The following is a 21014-nucleotide window of genomic DNA, read 5'->3' as shown; positions in this document are numbered from 1 at the left end:
TTGGTCTCCTCCACGGTAAGCTGATATCACACATAGAAATACAGGTAGACCGCGAACGAACAAGATCAGAATAGGAGGAGGAGAATTTCCACGAACAGTGGTGATGATTATTAGCAAGTTGATACCATAACTTCGCCACTCCAGTTACCGACAGATGCTACTTCCCTCAGTATTACTTCCTAGTAGTGGTGACTCGGTATTGTCTTTGTCAATAAGAGTCGGAAAATCATTGGGTTTCTCGTTACATTGCGGGAGACCTTTGAATTTTTTAAGGTCCTCAATACTAAAGCAGATCCACCTCCCTGCACTCGCAGTTGTCATAAACTATCAGAGTAATAATATCAACTTTAAAAACGGAGTCCACCCCCTATGGAAACACTGAACGCAACAGAAAAAGTTGAGGCCAACGATTCTGATGGGGTATGCAAGTAACATGGTAAGCCGGTCTTTCAAGAGGTCTATGAATTTCCATCATGCAAAATCGATGATATGCTTCGCTCCGCTAAGCTTTTCGAAATTGCTCTATCCAACCTGAGAGAGTTCCTATCCTTATAAGAGACTCCGTGAATGTTATAGTTACTTCTCATACTCAACAGTAGTTTTCTTCACACCTTCCCTTGATATCGTGGGGTTTTCCGCTGTGAAGGAATGCGTTAAAACCTAACTTCAGACGAATTCCATCCCGGCATTCATATGATAAACGAACCCCCAGTTGGGACTACTTTCAGTTCACTTCCCTCTGCTTTCGAGCCATCTACCTCCGACTCGACCTCTCTATTGTTATTCACTGAGCAAGCATTACTACACTGCTGGAAAAGTTTCTTCCATCGGGTCGACAATATGAAGGATCTCAGCGTATTACATATTTTCGCATCCTTGCCTTCCTCTCGCCGAACCGACGTAGTGCAGTTTGGCGTAAAGCTGAGGACGAATAAATATATATATAATCAGACGTAGCAACGCCCTGTAATGCTAAAGATATCACCATGTCATATTCTACTGAGAAATATCACGGGAATAAAACGAACTGAGCAGGGTTTGAACTTGCGCCTACTGCATCTCAGTATTGTAATTAAACCATCCAGCCATTATTACCACATTTTTCTCTCATCTCCAGACAGCAACGCTGAGAAAATGCCCCCTCCCTGCGGAACCTTAACATTATCATCATCCCAACCCAAGCCTGTCACCGTACTTCGACCATCGGCCTATTTATCGTCATCAAAACGTCAGAGTCGATGAAAAGGCCATCCAGAAAGCATTCTTTGATCATTCGCATCTTCGCTCTCTCCCCTTCTCGGAAAAATTCCTTCACCGATTCTGTGAATCGTTCACTCGCTGGTAAATTGACTGAGTTGGGCATCGCCACACGTCCAGTTGGAAAATCAATGAGTTCACTTCGCAATACTGAGGACGGCAATTCACTCGAGATGATGGGATCAAACGGTGGGTCCAAGAGACACTTGTCGCTCTCGAGATCGGCGGCAAGCTGAGTGATAGACTCATGCACCCTCTTCATAGTGCTGCGGGCACTAGAACGATTCCTGGCTACTTTGAACGGATGAGTTTGGTCTTGCCAAGTGAACCACAGTTGCACTCCGGTCGCTTTGATCACCGCTCGAAGAGCCTTAGCCCATTCATCATCGTAGAGATGAATGGCACGGTGAAAATCACAATTGTGGAGAAGATGCGTCGTTTTCGAGAACATTCCGAGTGCGCGCATATTATCATTATTTTTCCATTGTGTTAACCATCTTAGAAAACACCCACTTCCATATCCGTCTGCAAGAACGTGCACCTTACTGATACCCAAGTGTTCGAGAAGGTGTGGTAAGATATAAGGCATATATGAGAACCATGATGAAGGGTCTTTACGCCACTGGTCGACTTCAAGCATGACAATATCAAAGATATCTCCTTTGAAGATATCTACGGCCAATCGCATCCATTGCAACCAAGAAGACTTCTCATCACCAAGGTCGTGCAGGACCAAGACACATGGGCGGTTTGCAAATCTAAACAACTTCTGGCTCTCTGGAATGTTACTGCCAACGATACAATGACGGAAGCTTTTATCAGGGCATATATAGGAGGACAAACACAGTGACCGAACTCTGACTTGCACCTCCATGTCTTTATTCACCTTAACTGTGTACTGCTCTTTACTAAGCATAGAGAGTACCTGGGGGGTTGGAGGAACGAAGATTCGAGAGACACTCGACTAACTCACTTTGTCTCTCTCGTGGTCAGTCCAGTCCATAGCGCTTAAAAGGCGATTTCTCATATCCACGGAAGCTGGCTTTCGAATATGCAAGAATGATTCCGTGTCCGAGGTGGTAACTCGATTGCTGAACAAAAGATATTCCAAGTCGTCCAACACGTCACCTCGATGAAGACGCTCCCTGACAAAATGGCGAAAGTAGATCGGTTTATAGCTGAATAACGACGTAACTAGTCTACAACGACAGACGATACATCGTAATTTGATCACACTCACCCGATGTTTTCGATGTTCACGTCCGCCACTGGAGGCCTGATCGACACTTCAGGTTCATCTCGCTTGCGACTATGCCGTAACAATAGAGAAGCCTTCATTTGTAAACGAATACACGAGTTTATCCATCATATATTCTACAGGAGTTGACCTTGAGTTCACTTGAATCACTTGACATTCCTCACGTCAGAGACGTGACGTCCCCTTGAACCTTTGGCTCGCCAATAGCGAGATCGGAAGTGATCTCCGGTGATTGACGCGTTGTAGTTGCCAATTGTAATGTAAACGTGATGGCGTTCTAAACGTTACGACTTTTGACTCGATATTCAAGCGTTGGTTGTGGTAACAATCTTAATCACACTAAATTGGGCGTAGCGAAAAATGCCGCACGCGAACGCAACTTTCAGATGAGGGGCCGCTCAATCAGGAGGATGTCCAGGTGGGGCGCCTATGCCAGGGGTATGATGGGCAAGGATCGCATAAGTACACCCAAGATTTGCCTCTACACAATCGATCTCGCAACGGCACGAAATAGAGAACACCAATTTTGCTGTTGAGAAATCTCATTCCGCTTGGGGCCGCTATGCCATTCCAAAGCCGGTATCCTTTCCCATCCCTGCAGCTCTCTTATTCAGAATGATTACCTCAGATCGCAGAGTGGCATATCGGCCCCAAACCCGTTGTTGTGGATTTCTCCCCCCTCAAGTTTGGACTCAGTTGAGTTCTTCCACTATGAAACATACCTGTGCTATTCTGTCCGTCTCAGCATCCCTCTTCGGTGCGTTACTCTTCGGTCTGTCTCTGGGGTTTTCTGGACCGGCCATTGACACTATGAGAGACAACGTCACAACCACCGATGGGAGGCATATCCCGATCGGTGAGGGATCATCCTTCTTCGTCCTCAAAACTACAGCATTTCCCGGTCATGTTTCCGACTTGCGCACTGTTATTTCCGACTAACTGCATGCGAACATCCGATGCATCATAACAATTTCCGACCCGCACTCATTTATCCGACTCGGTCAAAAGCAATATCCGATATACCGCATGAAAATTTCCGACTAGGGTCATCCTAATATCCGCCCGATTCGTGCATCCCAAATATCCGACTGTCATTCAAATATCCGATAGCCTACATTCAAATATCCGCGGGCGCGCGCTTATTCAAAAGAATCTTCTGCGCAGAAATCAAATATCCGACAAAAGCATGAATTATCCAAAGACGTCGAGTGGAGTGCATGTGAACAGTTAGTCTTTTTTCTTTCTTACTCCGTTAATGGGCGTTCGAGGAGGTAAGAGCATCCCCTCTTTGGCGCGTAAGGCCATCATCAAAGCAGCTCGAGACGGAGACGACTACCTGGTAGTCACTACCAGGTTACAGCAAAAAACCTTGGTGTGAAACCTGACACCGCCTACCGCATTGTAAAGTCTCAAAGGGAAGAAACGCGGCCACGTGGGGGCCCAAGAAATAAGAAGTGTACCGAGCCTATGATAGAATTCATGGCATACCTGGTTGGGAGGGATGCTGACTTGACTTTGAAGCAAATCGCTGACGAAGTATCTCGTGAGTGGAACGTCGAGCTGAGTACAAGCACTGTTGCTCGAGCTTTGGAAGGTAGGCTTATCAGCATGAAGCAACTTCAGCTGATACCCGAAGCAAGAAACAGTGAAGTGAATAAGGTGAAGAGGCGTGATTTCGCTCAGTGGCTTCAGGTGAACGCTGGCCGATATCGTCTTGTCTGGATTGACGAGACAGGGTATAACTTGTATACCTGTAGATCTAAGGGTCGTTCGGCGAAAGGGCAACGAGCTAGGAAGACCTGCGCTAATCAGCGTGGGAAACACGTTACCCTTATCTGTGCTGTATGCAACGAGGGTGGGATCCTCGCTTGGCAGTCAATGCTAGGGGGATGTAAAAAGGAAGATTTCGAGGCTTTTCTACGTGATGTGCTTGACAAACTGGCCAACCAACCGGATGGTCGGCCTTTTTGCCTACTCTATGACAATGCTCCTTGTCATGCTACTGCTGACAACACATGCGACGCCCTGAATGTGGCCTATAAGAGAGTGAGCCCTTATTCATGTGCTTTAAATCCAATAGAAAATTGCTTCTCGCCCTTGAAATCGGCCTTGAAGAGAATGATATCTGAGCACGGACAAGTTCAGCCACACGACGGAGAGTCTCTGCAAGAGGCCAGATCCCGTGTTCTTCTATCGTTTTGTCCCCAGGCTGTGGATGCGGTCACCGTGGCAACTGTTTCGAATAGCCTCGTTCACGTATTGACTTCCGAGGTTCCTAGAGCTCTCAATGGCGAGGACATGTGAATCACGAACGATGTGGTTGGCTGAGCCAACTTGGCTCTGTTCGAACTCTTTTTCCTATATCCTAGTCATTATAATGTGTCAGCTGTGGCTCGTATCGAGTCACGGAGTCATGTGGTCTTACATGAGTTTACTTGATTTAGTCGTTTTGAGTTGGTCGGATAATTCATGCTTTTGTCGGATATTTGATTTCTGCGCAGAAGATTCTTTTGAATAAGCGCGCGCCCGCGGATATTTGAATGTAGGCTATCGGATATTTGAATGACAGTCGGATATTTGGGATGCACGAATCGGGCGGATATTAGGATGACCCTAGTCGGAAATTTTCATGCGGTATATCGGATATTGCTTTTGACCGAGTCGGATAAATGAGTGCGGGTCGGAAATTGTTATGATGCATCGGATGTTCGCATGCAGTTAGTCGGAAATAACAGTGCGCAAGTCGGAAACATGACCGGGAAATGCTGTAGTAATGATGCTTCCTTATTCGGTTCTATGGTCAATATTGGTGCTATCATCGGGGCGCTTGGCGGTGGCCCCGTCAACGAGAAGATTGGCCGTAAATGGAGCCTCATTGGTGCATCCCCTTTATTTCTATTGGCCTTTTTATGGATCGGTCTAGCGCGCACCGCGTGGCAGCTTATCGTGGCTCGTGTCATCGTCGGCATTGCCCTTGGCATGAGCTCCTTCAGCGTGCCCACTTACATCGGTGAAGTTGCTCCCACCAAATACCGCGGTATTTTCGGTGCTTGCAATCAGCTTGGGATTACTATCGGCATCCTCCTGGCTTATCTCTTTGGGTTGGCTTTCCGCACCCAAGCTGGGTCGATCGATCCAGAAGCCACATCAAGAACATTCTGTAACTGGCGAACACTCAGCTTCGTATACATCATCCCGGCGGCTCTGCTGGGAATATGCATGTTCTTCGCACCCGAATCTCCCCGTTGGTTAGCTGAAAAGTCACGTATCGAGGAAGCCAAGGGGATCGTTATTAAACTGCGTGGAGGTGATGCGGAAGATCCTGTGGTAAAAGCTGAGCTCATGGCCTTGGAGGCTATCAAGTCCAAAAGAGACAGCGAAGAGAAGGGATCCGTCATGACATCTCTAAAAGCATTGAATAGATGTCGGATGCAAGTTTTCATTGGTATCATGTCGCAAGTACTGCAGCAGTTCTCTGGCATCAACGCTATCATTTTTTACCAAACTTCTATCTTTCAAGCCGCGGGCATCGACAATAAGGATGAGGTAGCATTGACGGTCATGGCTGTGTCAGTTGGCGTGACCGCCATCGCGGTTGGGATTGTTGACAAACTGGGTAGGAGGATTCTCCTCGTCTCTGCTTCCTCTGGAATGTGCATCTCTGCAGTATGTGAAGGCGTCTTTTTCTATCTTAACGAGGTGTCCGGTATCAACAATATTGGATGGTTGGCCATCACTTCTGCCTACTGTTACATCGCGTCTTTTTCTCTGGGTGTTGGCGCAATACCATGGTTGATCATGGCCGAACTTTTCCCCGACGAAGTGCGAGGTCTGGCTGCTTCTTTAGTTACTATGGTCAACTGGTTGTGCTCCTTCATCGTCACTCATTTCCTGGATCAACTCCGGGAAGCTATCACTTTTTACGGAGTCTTCTGGCTTTTTGCTGGAATATGTCTCATCATGGTTGTATTCGTATTGTTTATAGTTCCCGAAACGAAAGGTAAAACATTTGAGGAAATCCAGACTTACTTTCATCACAAGTATAGTGTCAGAAATAGTGATAACAGACGGACTCCCACCGTTGTGGTTCTCTCCGGTGAGTGAAACCTTATGTTGTGGCGATGCTGCCACAGGGAGTTTCCGTCATGTGTGATATCATTACCAGTGGAGGACTGAATGTCTTGCCCACTGTGTAGTTGCTCTGATGATTGGATATCTCTTGTGCTGGGAATCTGTATAATTTCTATTGGAATTTCCTGTCCGTTTTTATTGGTCTCGAGGCCCATATGGCCCATAGGTTAATTGATTACTTCGATAACCATCATCCTATGATCTTAAAAAGATTATCTTGGTGAGAGTTTTTAACGCGGTTGGTATCTTGTTTTTTATCCACGACTCGCATCAGAGTCTGGGATTGTCGTCTCGAACGTTGGGAAATCTATCACGCTCTTCGGCTTTCTGTTGCCGCACACTGGAGTGATATTGCGTTGGAAGTGGACAGTTCATCGATTCATATGGGCATGGCACTTCGTTATTGCGATCTTTCGGAGGTAGTTGTTAGATCCTCGATTCAGTTGATGAGATGAGATTCACTGAAAATTTAGTGACAATGCCTGTCAGAGGGAAATCAACCACTGTAGCAAAGAGAATTTTGGCTGTGAACGAAGAGCTGTGATTTCCTTCCTATGATTAGCTGGCCTCCTCAAGACACCCTCAATGATGACTGGTAACGCAAAGTTAACACCATACAACAGGACATCTTTGTCTTTATTTCTCTACCATTATTAATGACGTAGCTTGAAAGATGCTGTGGAGCCGGAAGAAGACCTTCTACTACTGAGGGTTGAAAGTCGTTTCTCTGATCTAAGTCGTGTGCCATGTTGTGTATGCCACTCGTTGATCTTAGCATCCCCGTACTGAGCTGCCTCGAAGAAGTAATCACTTATCCAATCATAGCCCTCTTCCTTCGTCGGAGGTGGATGAATGGCCATAAAGTCGAATAGAGCCTCACATCTTCGGTGATCATCTTTAGCGATCGGAAAGAGACTTTGGACCTCTTTCAAATCTCTCTCGGTCAGATGGTTGAGGGGATCAATACCCGAAAAATGCTCACGGGCCTCCTCTATTCTCTTCTTTTCTTTGAATGACGAACCTTCGATGTCAAGCTTGAACAGCTCGCCACATTTCAATCTACAACACGTCGTGGTTTCAAACAAATCCCAACATGCAACTTACAAATACGATATGGTCAGTTCTGGATCGAGCAATTCAAAACATATTGATCTCTCGGTCTCCCTCATTGGCGATTTGCCATCATTTTGAGAAACTTTCAACGTTATGGCAAACTGCCACATTTTGTTCCGTCGAACGCACTTGTTGGTATCGACAGCAGTGACTTCACTGTGGGCCTGATAGACCATGTGGCAACAACTATATTGCTGGGAAGGAGAACTTACACGAGACTGTTGCTCGAGTATATTCACGCGTCGTTTCAAGAATGAGATATCGGCCTGATGCGCCAGTGGTATAACGAACAACAACAGTGGCGCTGCACACTATGTTACTTGCATGGCATTGAATGCATCATCAGAGAGCGTCACTGAGTTCATTAGCTCTGGCGGTGGGGGAGGTAGATCATCTAGCTCTGGAGGTGTGGGAGGTGGACTATCTAACTCCTCCTCAGTTGACTGATAATCAAGGTTATTGCGACAAGAGCGTTGGGGTGACTACCTCAGGGATGGTGGGCAGACTGTTGCGACCTGTTGAGGAGGAGACAGAACGGGCTAATCCACGTTCCAGGAGAGCCGAGATCAGAATGTAGTTCGTTACGACAGTTAACATCGCAGGGGAGTTGTTCCTAGATGAGTGATAAGCTATGGAGATATACAGCCAAAAACTGCTCCAATGTCCCCAAGCCAGGTTGAGACTTTCGACTCGGGAGTAACATGATAATCGACTCCACTATGCGAATGAAACAATGCCTCTGTAGTGATTAGTGAATAATAACAACTGCAGTGAGACTGGAGACAAGCCCGGGGGAATTGTGTTTCGAGCGAAATCGTCGATCACTGATCGAAGGGCGGGCGACAACGTATCAGGAGGAGAACTTCTCTCTACGTCAAGTGGTGGATAAATGCTAGTCTCGTACTCGTCCCAGCCGAACCTACCACCGTAGTCGAGATACAAGTACCGGAGCAGTCTGCCGTTGAGATCGGCCCGTTGGGTCCATGAGAGGTTTCTTGAACGGTATTCAACTCGTTATATACCTCCTGTTTTCAATTTTGGTTGGGTCTGGAGATCTATTCGCAATGATCCGTGAGAGCATCTACCATCAGGAAGTGGTCCCTAATGATACCGACGATGGAGGAAGGCTCATGCACGGGCTGACTTGGGTATACCTATATCTCGTGATTCGCTTACCGCCCCTACTGTCATCACAACGACGTTCGTAAGAGATGGAATTATATAATATACGGATTTATACAGCATACGGAGCAGTTCTTGGCTTCATTAACTCTTGCTTGGTCTTCACATCATCAACCGTCACGCGCCACAGAATTCTCCTCTCAGGCTGGCACATCCCCCGGTTCAGGGGTGGTGTATCGAGAGACTACGATCGAGCTTGTCGTCGGACAGATGCCGTCGCCTTCCTCGGTTTTCGAGTAGCCCTTTGGGTCATTGACTGGAGGGTATTGCAGAATTGGACACCTTGTTCTTCCAGCATCTCCCGTAGGAGAACTGTATCACACACAATAGAGTCGTCCTGACACATGAGGGCTCCTCCGCGATACCATACAGGACCGACCTGGTTCTTGAGACGTGTCGAGAGGTCAGTGAGGTCGATGGTCTCAAAAAGGAGCATCCGTTGCCACATTTCAGTGTCCTTCCGTATGGCGTGGACGAGAGCCAATTTATTGGCCCTCCGCTTTTCCTCAGCTTCTCGTTTTTTCTCTAAGACCAACAACAACGTCAGGGGCAAAAGCCAGTTGAAACCCACACATGCCTTCCTTGGATTTCTTAGCGGGGGACCTCCTCTGTCGCTTCCTCCTCGGGGCCTCGATAGAAGTCTGTTCCTCGTCCACCCTCATGGCCGCGCCTTTCTCGACGTATCTGTGGACCACTGGACTAGGAAGAGCGCCACGGCCAAGGTCCCTACCTAGCGATGTCCGTGAGGGTCCTGACCATGTTCCCTCGACTAGAGGTGCCAGAGACCACCTTGAGACCAAAGAAGGACATCCACCGCTTCAGTTCGTCGTCTCCAAGTTTCTCCCAGTCCATTAAGCCCAACACAGATCGTCCGGCCTGCGTATCCGCCTTACCACCTGTGGCAATCTGGTCCGGTGACACTGTAGGGCTTTCGCTGGCGGCCGTCTCACCCAACGCGCCCTGCGAGGCGCCACCAACCAGGACCGCATCGGCCATGCTGTCCTCCAACAGCAAGTCATCATCGTTAACCGCTTCCACTACTGGCACATCATCCTCGTACGGAAGGGTCGTCTGGTCAGCCGAGGATTCCGGAACACCCAGGCTGGCCAGCGATACTCGGGGCACCTTCCAGGTCCCATTGGCCCAGCGGCTCACATCTGAGCCTCTCCTCATGGCCCCCAGAGCTTTCACACGTTCTACAAGTGGAAGAGAGGATAGCCACTCATGTCGATTCGCGGCATCCGGCCCACTCTGGTCCACCTCTTTCTCCGGCGTGGAGGTCGGAGGACTGCCCCCAGACAGACACTGAATATCATCATCATCACTTGGCAATGAAGGTAGCGGTCCTGACCACCCGTCCCCCCGCTCGGACATGTCGTCACCACTGACCTCTATGATAGGATAAAACTGCATGAGGTCGTCCTGACTACAGCTCTCCTGTGCCAAAGTCGCCGTGGTGGCCTCACTGTACCGCAGATGTACCGGTCCCTCATCATCCGTGACCATCTCGTTGGGAGTCAAAGGTATCGCCTCGACGATAGCAGTGGAAGGAGGGACATCGTCTTCATGCATCACCTCGGTCTGGTCTATGTCCTGGACTTCATCAAATTGGCCCTCGGGGGCTAAGGGCTCCACCTGCTCAGCGAAGTCCATCGTTTCAGCCATGTTCCGGGCCAGAGGCGGTCCACTGGTCTCCAGTAGTGGTCGTCTAGATGATGAGCGCTCCTCCTCGGACTGGTCCGGCTTAGGACGAGGGTAGTTGGAGAACAACTCGTTGAGGTACCGCTGCACAGCCTCGATAGAGACCCCCCTTGCCTTGTTCCTCCTCACCCCCTCATGAAGGCGAATGAGGAACTCCACCGAGTAGTCAGTCCACCGGCTGAGGTCCTTCCTGGTATCTGATCATCTCAGCGTTGTCGGTCAACAAAGAGGTCCAACAGAAGCACTCACAAACGAGCGGATTAAGGTAGGTAGCGAGTAAGTTCTCGAGCTCGTCTATGGTCGCGACCAGCTCTGTCGGGGACAGTACGAAGAGGCCATCAAAGTCATCGAAGAAACCCGGCACCGATGGGTATTTCCCCAAAAACGGGCCGTGTTTGTCCAAGACTCGAGGGAATGGGCTCGGCAACCCATCCTGATCAAAGGGAGGCATACGGTCTGGTCCAGAAGGGACCTTACCGGCCGTGGAGGTATCTCTATGTTGGGGCCGCCCTGTCCAGATGGCTCTGACCCTCCTCCAGCCACCTGAAGGACATATTTGGTTTCCTCAGCTAAGCTCGAGAGGTTCCTCACCGATGACAGAAATTTATAAACGAAGTGTACAGGAACCAGAGAGGATTTCCCGAAATTTCCTCACAATTTTCATATCGTCACCAACACATGTAGCTGATCATGTGCATATCTCCCACACTGCTTTGATGGCCCCACCTCATCGATGTGGACCCGCTCCGACGGTTCCAAGAGGTCGTCGATGCAGAACATGCTGATCCGGCCCATCATTCGGACCGTGGCCGCCTCCCGGTCCTCCCAGGGGCATTTCTCTGGCCACTGGCCCTCCGACTTGACCACACCACTTGAGGGCATGTCTTGTGAGAGATCTATGACCCCGTCGCTTTCGGGTCTGGAGGGCGAGGCCCGCTTTCCCCCGTCTGGGTCGAGGAGCTCCTCGGGGACCTCGTGGAGGATATTGAGCAACCTTTCCTTCTCCAACTGGAGCCTGACAGAGCAGCAGCGTCCATGACCGCGCGCCACGAAATGACCGGCCCACGTTGCAATCTTCCTATCGGCCGTGACTATCCTCCGTCTCAAGAGCTCGACCTCCGCGGAAGTCCAGGGGGCACCAGCCTTGAGCTTGAAGTACTTGGTGATATCGTCCTGGTCCATGTCCAACTCGTCGAGACACCTCGGCAGCCCTCGAGCCTTCCGCCTGGTGGTAGTGGGGGCCGGCTTCTTGCGAGGGGGCATCAGTGACCAACACCCACACTGTAGGGCTTCAGAAAAATATAAACAAAAACTTACATGTGTATGAATATTTTCAGCACTCACGATGGGGCTAAGCGAAACCAGGTACCAGAGCGATATTGAGAAACCCTATTGAGCAGTGGCAAGAGGATGAAATATTCAAAAATTGTGTAACATTGTTATCATGCTTGATGCCGACGGAGGCCATCCGAGCCGCTAGCAGCTGCAGCAGGAGGACCGGTCATGGACCCATCGTCCTCGGACTCAGACTCGCCGACTCTATTCAGCCGACCTAGATCAAGTCGGGCGTTCCGGAGATGGTGGCCCGAACCTCCGCCGTGACCTGCTGACCAGGGCGGGGAGATGTATCACACAGAGGACCGGCAGCGCCCACCTCTGAGCAATTCAGCCACGGGGGCCGGCCTACCCTCGGCCACGCTACCCAGACTGTCCCCTAGGGTCCTATGGCCCAAAGAGGAGGACAGAGAGCTCCTAAGGTGGGGTCCCATCACAGAGGAAGACTGTGAGCCCAAGGCAAAAAGGGACGGATACCGTCTGCAGAAGGCAAAGGACATCTCAATGGTGCAAGGCCAGGAGTCGTACTGTTCATGGTAGAAAGGCGACTCGGGCATGGCTCGATCGGTCGGGCTCATGTCCAAAGACCTCGCCCTAAAGTCATCAGTGTCTCCGTCGCTACCTGAATGGGCATGGTCCCAAGATACGCATTGAATTTCGGACCGATATCAATTGTTAGATTTTCCTCGTCCCCCTCACTGGCCTGTGGCTGGTAGCTCGGCACCCGTATGGACGCTGAGGAAAGGCACTCCGGAGATCCCTATTCTACTAAGTCGATGGCCTCAAGACCGGTGACCACCCCAACGAACAGGTCCACTACGACATCGAAATGCTTACATCTGGAGGGCCTCTCCGTGACAGTCTCAGCGTAGTCGCTAGTGGGGGAGGAGGGCTCCTCGTGAGGGTACCGGCCCAAGGCTTGGTCGAACCCTGATAACAGGAAGTGGCAATGACCAAACTGAATCTTTCTGGTGAGCCAACGCATCCCCATTGTATCAAAACTGCCAATCTGGACCGACTTTCGTTCACAAGCTGCGGGACTTTCTGGACTTCAGCCAACAGCGTATCGTTGCTAAGGACGTGAGGGGAAAAATGAATCCAATTCTCGTTGACCAAGGAAGGCCTCCATGGGCAGGCACACCGGACCTAATGCAAACGACCAAGGTTCGATCCCACCATCGGTCAATTTCTCTCTACCCAATGGTAGTTGTCAGAAATGAGCCCGGTAGTCGGGTTCCGTCTCGAGTAGTGGATCACCATGCCGTTGTAGATCTGAAGGGACATAGACGAAGCATCAACACCCACGATGATACTACTCCTATCACAGGGGCAATGCAAGTGGACTAAAGGATCTACATAATGATACATATCGATGTCAGAGACCCACCCAGTTTTAAGAAGTAACCTTCCCGAGGGTTTGATAACAATGGGTGAATCGTTCCCAATGTGATGACATTTACATGGGAAGGTGTTCCCGGCCATTACGAGTTCCCCCCCCCCGCGGGAACATTATAGGTTCCTGGATGATTTCCGGATCGATATAGTTGATATTATACCCCCAACTAACAAGGCTTATATACAATAAGGATATATCTTTAATTAATAATATGTTAACATAGTAAACCATATTGTTATTATACACGGAATATAGATATTCATATAACGTATATAACCTTATTACACTACTTATACGAGTACCTAGATAGTCTATATGAATATATTATTGATCGAATATATTGGAGTTCAACATGCAGTGGCATAACACTTCATGTAAATTCAACACGTGTTTGTCCTCGCGACCGACAACACAATGGTTTTCCACAGTGGTAGTCGTGAAATATGACATTTTTCACTAGTGTTTCACACATCATTGTGAAACTCCACTATATACCCTTATATGGTAATCTATATCCAAAAATCCACTACAGGTGTCCACTTTTGTATCATTAGTGCGAAGGTGCCGAAATTCAACGGTTATCGAGGATCGCCAAGCAGAGACTGGACTAAAGCACTTTAAAAGAGGAGATGCCCGGTGGTGGAAGAATGGGGGCACCAACGGTTATTAGTGTACAACGATGTGACGATGGTGTGGTATGATTGGAGTACCTTAAAAGTTGGTTCATGAGGATGGACTCTCCTCCGGCGAGACCGGCTCCTATGGACCTCGAAGCCCTCACTGAAGTCAGCTGAAATATAACGTAACCACTAGTCAAAGCCCAGCCCTCCTACTTTGCCGTTTCCTCTCCACCAGGGCCCTGAAGGCCTTGATGACTCCACCGTGGCACACTATGATGACCCTCAGTCCAGCACTCCCTTTTTGAAGGTGTTTGATCACACTCTCGACCCTCAGACACAGATTAGCGATACCTTTCCGGACGACTATCATCGAGATTCCGATACAGTCCTAAAGCTACTTTCCCCTCCACTGGGCTGGAAGTAGAAACTGTCCCGGTCCTGTCGTTCTATCTCATCTGCATGCTCTCTTCGTCGTTCCTGCTTGGACTTGTTGGCCAACACCCCACGATCACGTTCTCTGAATAACAATAGACTTGCCTCCCCCCTGCTAGATTGACCGCCACTGAATGGAGAGGCCTCGTGTGGATTCGAACCTTAGGAAGAATTCGGTCCTCCACTCGGCCTCCTGAATGTGGAGATATGCGGCGGTCTCCATCGCTCTGATGTACTCGCTGGTGAGACAAATGTCAAAGGCCTCTCCTGGACGTGGTACTCTGGTCCACTACTCGCAAAAAGTCCCTACCAATGTGGTCCTTGATCCACTCCCCCGCGGCCTCGGCCTGGGCCCTACCCCTGTCAGTTAGACGGTACTTAGAGTTATGACGGGCCCGGAAGCCGCTGGTCCACGGGTTGGGAACACCGCCTTGTTGAGCCTACTGGGGACACTGATATACCTACGCTCCATCTCCATACCATCTTCTGGGCTAGATTCCCTTCACTTTCTCCGTGACGAACAAGGATTAGGTCAACGGGCATGTTCTTGTAAGCGAGCCGCCACGAGGCCATCGGTAAAGGGAGGGAGGTAGGGAAACTAAACCAACTCTGGGAGGGATATTTCCACATGTTGATGCAGTCGGAGATTTTGAATCGCCATATCCAATGCCACTAACGAGCACGTCTCACTTTTTCGTACCGATTTGACGACGCTCGTGAACACCACAACTCTGGTGGGAAACCATGACAGATATCATGCTAGGCTGCCTCACGAAGGGCCATCTTTATGGTATCGATGTTGGACTCGAGGACCAGACCACCCATGACCACCTCATCCAGGACGTAGTTGGCCTGGCTGCTGCTGCTGCTGGAGATGACCGTCATTAATGCAGTACTACCTTATCGAAGTGATAGACCAAGTCGAGCTCACAAACACTGTCGAAGGCGTTGTCCAAGGCCTACAATAATTATTGCTGAGAAAGGGGCCCAATATAATCAAAAGTGCTAGAAATAAGTTGAATCAGAGGCCAATGCCGTTTCTATTGGAATAACAACAGTGATGAACCTCCTGGGGCTTCAGCCGAGGGTGTCCCCCCCTCCACCGTTATTCCTACTGTGCTAGAGATACAGCCCCATATGGGTGACAACAGGCACAGATTCCAACAAGTTCCCCTCCTATCAGAATAACTACAGTGATGATCTTCCGTATAACACGAATGCACTAACCCCCCAAAATGTCCGCTCCTCCTCCACTATTCGTACTGTGCTAGAGACAGTTTCATGAGGAAGCCAATGGGCGCAAATCGCAATGAGTGTCACCTGGACGAAGACTTGTATAAGATCAAGGGTGGCCAGATCGCTTTCGGTGTGGTCAACGATGAAGGCAAAGTAGAGGGTTGCGAAGTGCCTGAGGATGCAAGAGTTTCGAGCCTCCCTACCATGCCCGACCAGGAGGACCTATAGACGATCCTGAGATTGTTGGGCGCTGACTTCCTCCCATCACACAGTTCATGTAGATCCTCCGGGACCACACAACAGCAGTGGTCATCTGCTCTGAGATTAACAGTAGCGGTAGCGAAACCAGTTATGGAAAACCTCGCGAGGTGTGGCCCTCCCATCACCCACTAGGAACCCCCAGGAGTCAAGCTCAGAACGCCTATGGACCCTGTCTCTACTAGCCGCCTCTCACAAAACTTTTGTAGCATGGAATACTAATCTTTTGTGATAAAAGATTAGTATTCCGTGCCACAACATGAACGAGTAAATATTTTCGGCACCCTCGGGGAAAAATCTAGGAAAGTCGTGGTACCGGTAAGAATATGAAGTACAGAGTCACAATTCTGGCAATTCTACTCTGGGTAACTTACGCAAAGGAATATTATATCAGTGTCACCATGCTACTAATAGAGTGTCACCATTACCTCCCTCTGAGTACACCATAAACCCTGTCAATGAGGCCTTGGCGTCTCGGGAGAGGCATGGCAGTGTAGAACCTTGCCAGCCTCGTCTTACCGCTATTATTGAAGACCAGGACGGCGTGTATCATTAAACCACAATAATACGCCCTAAGCTCAATTGAAGGCAGCAACTCGAGCCACCAAAGTACTATGGAAATGGTAGTAATGGTGACACGATGGTCATAAGAGCTGCCCTTCCCGTCCAGCGGTTTGGTAGCTACCTTCAAGGGCGGCTAACGCTATCTCGACCTGAGAGCCCAGAAAAAGTAATGGCGACCACATTGGCGATATTGGACCTGGTCCCGGGCCCATTTGGCCTCTTCCTTGGTCTCAGCCTCCAGTAGTGGCATTTGACGCAATGTTGAATGGACTCCTAGCTCGACCAGTCGGAGGATCAAGTCGCCCCCACCACTCCATGTCGCGGTCAGTTCAGTGACCACTAAGGGAAGAAGGATGACCATGACCCGAGGGGCACAGGCGTACCATAGGCGAATCGGCCCAGTCGGATCTCTGTATTGACCTTGGTGTCGAGCAGGACCCGTAGGTCTCTGGCCATGGCGGTCCACAGGTCCACATTATCAGTGACGGTCTCTACCGAGAACAGGGCCTCTAGCAGCTCCAGACAGGGCAGGTGGTCCGGACCATGGTAGAGGAAGGAGCTCAGCAGGCAACTTATGGTACAGTCTCGGAGGGGCTGAAGATAGAACAAGGCGATGGATGCCCACGAGTTTCAAATAGGAGCTAAAATGACCGCGCGCCACGAAATTCCACAAGCCCTACATCATCAACACCATCGTCCCCTTGCTTGCTGATCCAATCAGTCATCAGTTCAGCAGTGTCCCTCATCAACGTCTCGTCCCCTCCCTTCGCTGGTCCCCTCATGCAGTGGTCCGCCAGTATAGGCGCAAAGCGTCGGCTCAGAAGGGAGGGCCTGGGCCAAGGCATTCCGAACCAGCGAGGGCCTCTAGTGTACTACCGCCTAGGGTCCTCTCTTTGCTCCTCCATCGCATTTAGGAGGGCCACTGCTTTCAACCGGACCTTATCAGCCGCCCCAGAAGCCTCCAGAATCGCCGCTAGAGTGTCTGAAAAAGCTCATCTGAGTGAACTTAGTATCAGCTCCCGACAATGTCCAATGTTGGAATGTATTTTCACTGCTGAATCTTGAAATTGTTCTCATTAATTGTAGAAGTTCACATGCAAGTTCAGGTGGGAGTGTATAAAAACAAAGAGAATTCTTCTCACATTCATTGTCCCCAAACATATGTAGTTGACCATGTGCATATTTTCCCATACTTCTAATTTCACTTCCTTCAAGGTCCCTCCAAAAGGGTAATACTATTAGAACAAGTACCTCCCACTACAGAGTCCACCCGTCTCCATTTACCTTCCAAGGCCTTATCTCGATAGTGATAGCCGCTATTATCAATCTTCTGTCTCAACGCGATGAGCCCTCGCTCTACCTCGTCCTCAGTCCCCTGCATTCGCCCCAAATACGCCACTACCTCCTCCACTGAGGCCTCGTGGAGCTCAGCTGCGGTGAGTGGTCGGGCTGGATGGGCATCTTCCGGCTGGTCCTCCTCGCTCTCCAATTTCCGCTGTTGGGCCCTCAACAGACTGACCTCCTTCCGCTGCAACTCTAACAGGTACCGGCCCAAAGCGGGGCCCTCCAAACCACGGTACGATATGGTCCCCGAGCCAGTCTTGGAAGCGGTCTCGAGAGCTGCCTGGACAATAAGTCCACCTAGGACAGATAGAAGGACCTACTTTGACCTTCGCCATCTCGTGGTGGAGCTCATCTAACTGAGATTGGTCGATCTCCACTTCCGTAATGGTACAATGAAAACTCTAACTGAGAATCACAGTGAGGCCCATCCCACTGTTAGAACAAGGTCTGCTCTCCCCGATATCATCCCAAGCAATACTAGTATCACTACCCACACTACCAACTGGGAAAACCCAACTGGGTTGACGGGAAAAGCACGAACACACACTATCATCAGTCTGACGGCATCAGATAACACATGAAACCATTATTATCAGCTCGTGGAGTGGTGTCGAGGAAATCCCTGTGGAAGTCTCACTCATCGGCCTTCCCAGCATGAGACTCACGGCTGGGATCAGACCTAGACCTTCCCATGGCAACTCAGTACACTCTCTCTCCTAATGGACCGACCTGTTCCAGTTAACACAATATCATATCGGAGGAATTCTCTCCTAGAAAGTCCCCGTTGAGAGAATCTTGCAACCTCAGGGGTTCAGAGTAGTTTATACTAACTCGGATCTCAGGCAGACGTTCATATCGATACACGCTATCACCACACTGAGTGCATGCGTGCTGTACCCACTGGAAGCAATAGGGTCAACTTTGAGGAGTCTATCACATCGGTCAATAGGCCCACCTCACTCTGAAAGCAACACTGTGCCCGAACACGCCTCCTATCCGACCAATACCATCTACGTGACTCTGAGCCAGAGTCCCTTATCATCATTGGCCCTCCCTCTGAAGCCGTATCGTATCCCGAAAATGCCGTTTCACGAAAAAAGACTGCGGTTGGGCATAGCAGGGGGTCCCCAGGTTATAGTCGACACCCGCACGCCCATATACCATCTCAGGGCTGCTCAGTGAGCAGCCTCAAATGAGCAGTGCTCACCTTACTCTTCTAAGCCTAATTCTGATCACATAGAACTCTTGTTTGCTCATTGGTCGCAGCAAGTACAAGGAAGACAGCTTCATCTCTTCCGAGTCCTCCTAGGACCCCCCGAGATTCTACCATAAAATCAAGGGGACCATCTCGACCACCTCCCATTTCCGAGGGCAAACATATATTCCTGGAATACTGATGACTTCACGTAGGATGACGATGTGGATGTGAATTCCACGAGTACGGAAAACGCTAGTTTAGGAGCATATGGGGTGAACCTGAAATAGCAAACTCACCCCTACCGATCAAACCTATCCTCAACAACATTGCTCAAGTCCACAGAGGTCTAACGCCGGTCCAACACTCGACGATCTATGGAGGAGTCAGCGTCCACTAACCACTGCGTGCGTGGAGTACTGTGGGCAGTAGAAGTCTTCCTTTAGCGTCGATAATATCCCTTCCATCACTGTCCTTCCAACCACTGGGCATTGATCAACACATCTCGGAACTATACTGCATGAAAACAACAATCAGTTCATGCGTTTACATTTGGCGAACAGATCCAACAGCGGTCTGACGTCGGATCGCTTCAAAAGCCCCTCCTGTAGGACCACCTCTGCCACCCTGAACTAAAGCGTACACCATATGAATCAATGCAGTATTCACTTCTCTATCTCCCTGAGAGCCTCAATGTCTTCCAGACGTGGCAGAAAACGGTGCATGTCACATTGGAAATCCTCAGAGTCGGCCAGCATCGACAGACCCTCCATCCCCACCGCCTAGTCACTTGAATGGTCAAGGTCACGGCCCGAGCGATGCCACATACTTGGGTGGAACAACCATACGGTCACCAGAAGACATTCCTTGCGCGTGAGATGACCGAGCCAGCCGAGCCTCACCTTGAGGTCAGGCGTGCACTCCTTGTTTGCCAGATAGTGGAGTATGCCAGAGATAAGGCCAGTGTCTCGCATACTTTCGAACACCGCCTTGGCGCTCAGCTTCTCACTATGCTTCATAATACAGTGAAAATAGTGGATAACAAGAGCCTCCTGTAACCAACACCAGTGTTAGAAATCGTGCACATGACCAACTGCATGTGTTGGTGGCAATTCGAGAATTTTGAGAGGAAATTCGGAAAAATTGTTATTGGTTTCTGTACACCTGTACCCGAATTTGTATGTAAACTCCTATGGGTGAGGGAACACCCGAGCTCAGTTGAGGAAAGCGAACATATATTCCAATACTGACCAACACTAGGGTAACTTCAACCGACCTTGCCCTACTACCTGCCTTCTAACATGCTTGACCTCGAGGTCTCGCTCGCCCACTTGGTCCAACACTGTCTAAACCACGTCCACTGACCGAGACCAGTCCCGGAGAGACTCACAGTGCAGTGGCCTATGAGGAGGGGCAGGTCCACCAACTGCAGTGCTTCCACGTGGACAAGACACTTCCACAACAGCACCCCCACACTCTCCTCAAACGTGTTCTAACACACTATAGTTTCTGTAACCATCACAACAGTAGTCCCACCACTTTATTCACCAAAGACTGTGACAGAGCCTGAGGATCGACCACACGGTGACCATCAAGACCACCACTCCCTTTCGCAGTATCCATTACAGCGTCTTCAAGGCGATGCGAGTTGGCGTATTGCCAGACCTAAGTCGATCGATGCCAGCCAGCCACCCACACTAGTCCAGCACTTTATAGTCGTTCAGCATCCGTAAGCTGAGATTAACTGTATTCTCCTCCATCAAAAGCCTGCATCATCAGTTTGCTATTATCAAACCCAGAACCCTCCTCAATCACCTGACCGCATCTTCTTCTGTGTCTTGATCCCACAGTGTACCACCATCATCCAGCCGACCCAACACCTACAGCCGACCCTCTCGGAGGTGTCACCATCCCTCGTGTCACCACCTTGGCCCTCCCCTTCCCTCGCGAAGCACTAGCCTCCAACATCGCCAACCGCGCCAATTGTTCCAT

General features: G+C 49.7%; 8 protein-coding genes across 8 annotated transcripts; 2 read left to right on the top strand and 6 right to left on the bottom strand.

Annotated features, from left to right (window-relative positions):
• Positions 1-3994: 3994 nt before the first annotated feature.
• Positions 3995-4819, top strand: Pmar_PMAR009983 (conserved hypothetical protein; the record flags this gene model as incomplete). The annotated part of the gene is made up of 1 exon (XM_002777129.1): positions 3995-4819. The coding sequence occupies one exon, from the start codon at positions 3995-3997 to the stop codon at positions 4817-4819; it is 825 nt and encodes a 274-aa protein (XP_002777175.1).
• A 447-nt stretch (positions 4820-5266) lies between these two features.
• On the top strand, positions 5267-6619 carry Pmar_PMAR009982 (hexose transporter, putative; the record flags this gene model as incomplete). Its single annotated transcript, XM_002777128.1, has 1 exon — positions 5267-6619. The coding sequence occupies one exon, from the start codon at positions 5267-5269 to the stop codon at positions 6617-6619; it is 1353 nt and encodes a 450-aa protein (XP_002777174.1).
• Positions 6620-9125: 2506 nt separating this feature from the next.
• Pmar_PMAR009981 (hypothetical protein) lies at positions 9126-11905 on the bottom strand (the record flags this gene model as incomplete). The annotated part of the gene is made up of 8 exons (XM_002777127.1): positions 9126-9278; positions 9321-9466; positions 9519-9625; positions 9672-10839; positions 10892-11075; positions 11120-11185; positions 11369-11657; positions 11709-11905. The coding sequence occupies 8 exons, from the start codon at positions 11903-11905 to the stop codon at positions 9126-9128; spliced, it is 2310 nt and encodes a 769-aa protein (XP_002777173.1).
• Positions 11906-12084: 179 nt separating this feature from the next.
• Pmar_PMAR009980 (hypothetical protein) lies at positions 12085-12534 on the bottom strand (the record flags this gene model as incomplete). Its single annotated transcript, XM_002777126.1, has 2 exons — positions 12085-12194; positions 12330-12534. 2 exons carry the CDS (start codon positions 12532-12534, stop codon positions 12085-12087), a joined length of 315 nt encoding a protein of 104 aa, XP_002777172.1.
• Positions 12535-12737: 203 nt separating this feature from the next.
• Pmar_PMAR009979 (2,3-bisphosphoglycerate-dependent phosphoglycerate mutase, putative) lies at positions 12738-14998 on the bottom strand (the record flags this gene model as incomplete). Its single annotated transcript, XM_002777125.1, has 9 exons — positions 12738-12907; positions 12997-13123; positions 13175-13295; positions 14084-14153; positions 14207-14344; positions 14392-14510; positions 14587-14692; positions 14736-14865; positions 14906-14998. 9 exons carry the CDS (start codon positions 14996-14998, stop codon positions 12738-12740), a joined length of 1074 nt encoding a protein of 357 aa, XP_002777171.1.
• Positions 14999-15184: 186 nt separating this feature from the next.
• On the bottom strand, positions 15185-16472 carry Pmar_PMAR009978 (AP-3 complex subunit sigma-2, putative; the record flags this gene model as incomplete). Its single annotated transcript, XM_002777124.1, has 5 exons — positions 15185-15277; positions 15325-15384; positions 15746-15833; positions 15875-15979; positions 16348-16472. 5 exons carry the CDS (start codon positions 16470-16472, stop codon positions 15185-15187), a joined length of 471 nt encoding a protein of 156 aa, XP_002777170.1.
• A 91-nt stretch (positions 16473-16563) lies between these two features.
• Pmar_PMAR009977 (hypothetical protein) lies at positions 16564-18197 on the bottom strand (the record flags this gene model as incomplete). The annotated part of the gene is made up of 7 exons (XM_002777123.1): positions 18148-18197; positions 17768-18107; positions 17360-17465; positions 17164-17314; positions 16867-17077; positions 16680-16822; positions 16564-16632 (listed from the first exon to the last, which is right to left on the bottom strand). Exons 1-7 carry the CDS (start codon positions 18160-18162, stop codon positions 16564-16566), a joined length of 1035 nt encoding a protein of 344 aa, XP_002777169.1. The 5' UTR covers positions 18163-18197.
• A 1358-nt stretch (positions 18198-19555) lies between these two features.
• Pmar_PMAR009976 (hypothetical protein) lies at positions 19556-20645 on the bottom strand (the record flags this gene model as incomplete). The annotated part of the gene is made up of 6 exons (XM_002777122.1): positions 19556-19649; positions 19692-19804; positions 19925-20074; positions 20312-20368; positions 20413-20514; positions 20559-20645. 6 exons carry the CDS (start codon positions 20643-20645, stop codon positions 19556-19558), a joined length of 603 nt encoding a protein of 200 aa, XP_002777168.1.
• Positions 20646-21014: the final 369 nt, after the last annotated feature.

This window comes from Perkinsus marinus (genome assembly GCF_000006405.1).
Source record: "Perkinsus marinus ATCC 50983 genomic scaffold scf_1104296952298, whole genome shotgun sequence".
NCBI classification, from domain to species: Eukaryota; Perkinsozoa; order Perkinsida; family Perkinsidae; genus Perkinsus; species Perkinsus marinus.
Note: the sequence above shows the minus strand (reverse complement) of the source record. Positions and strands in the feature narration are given on the sequence as shown.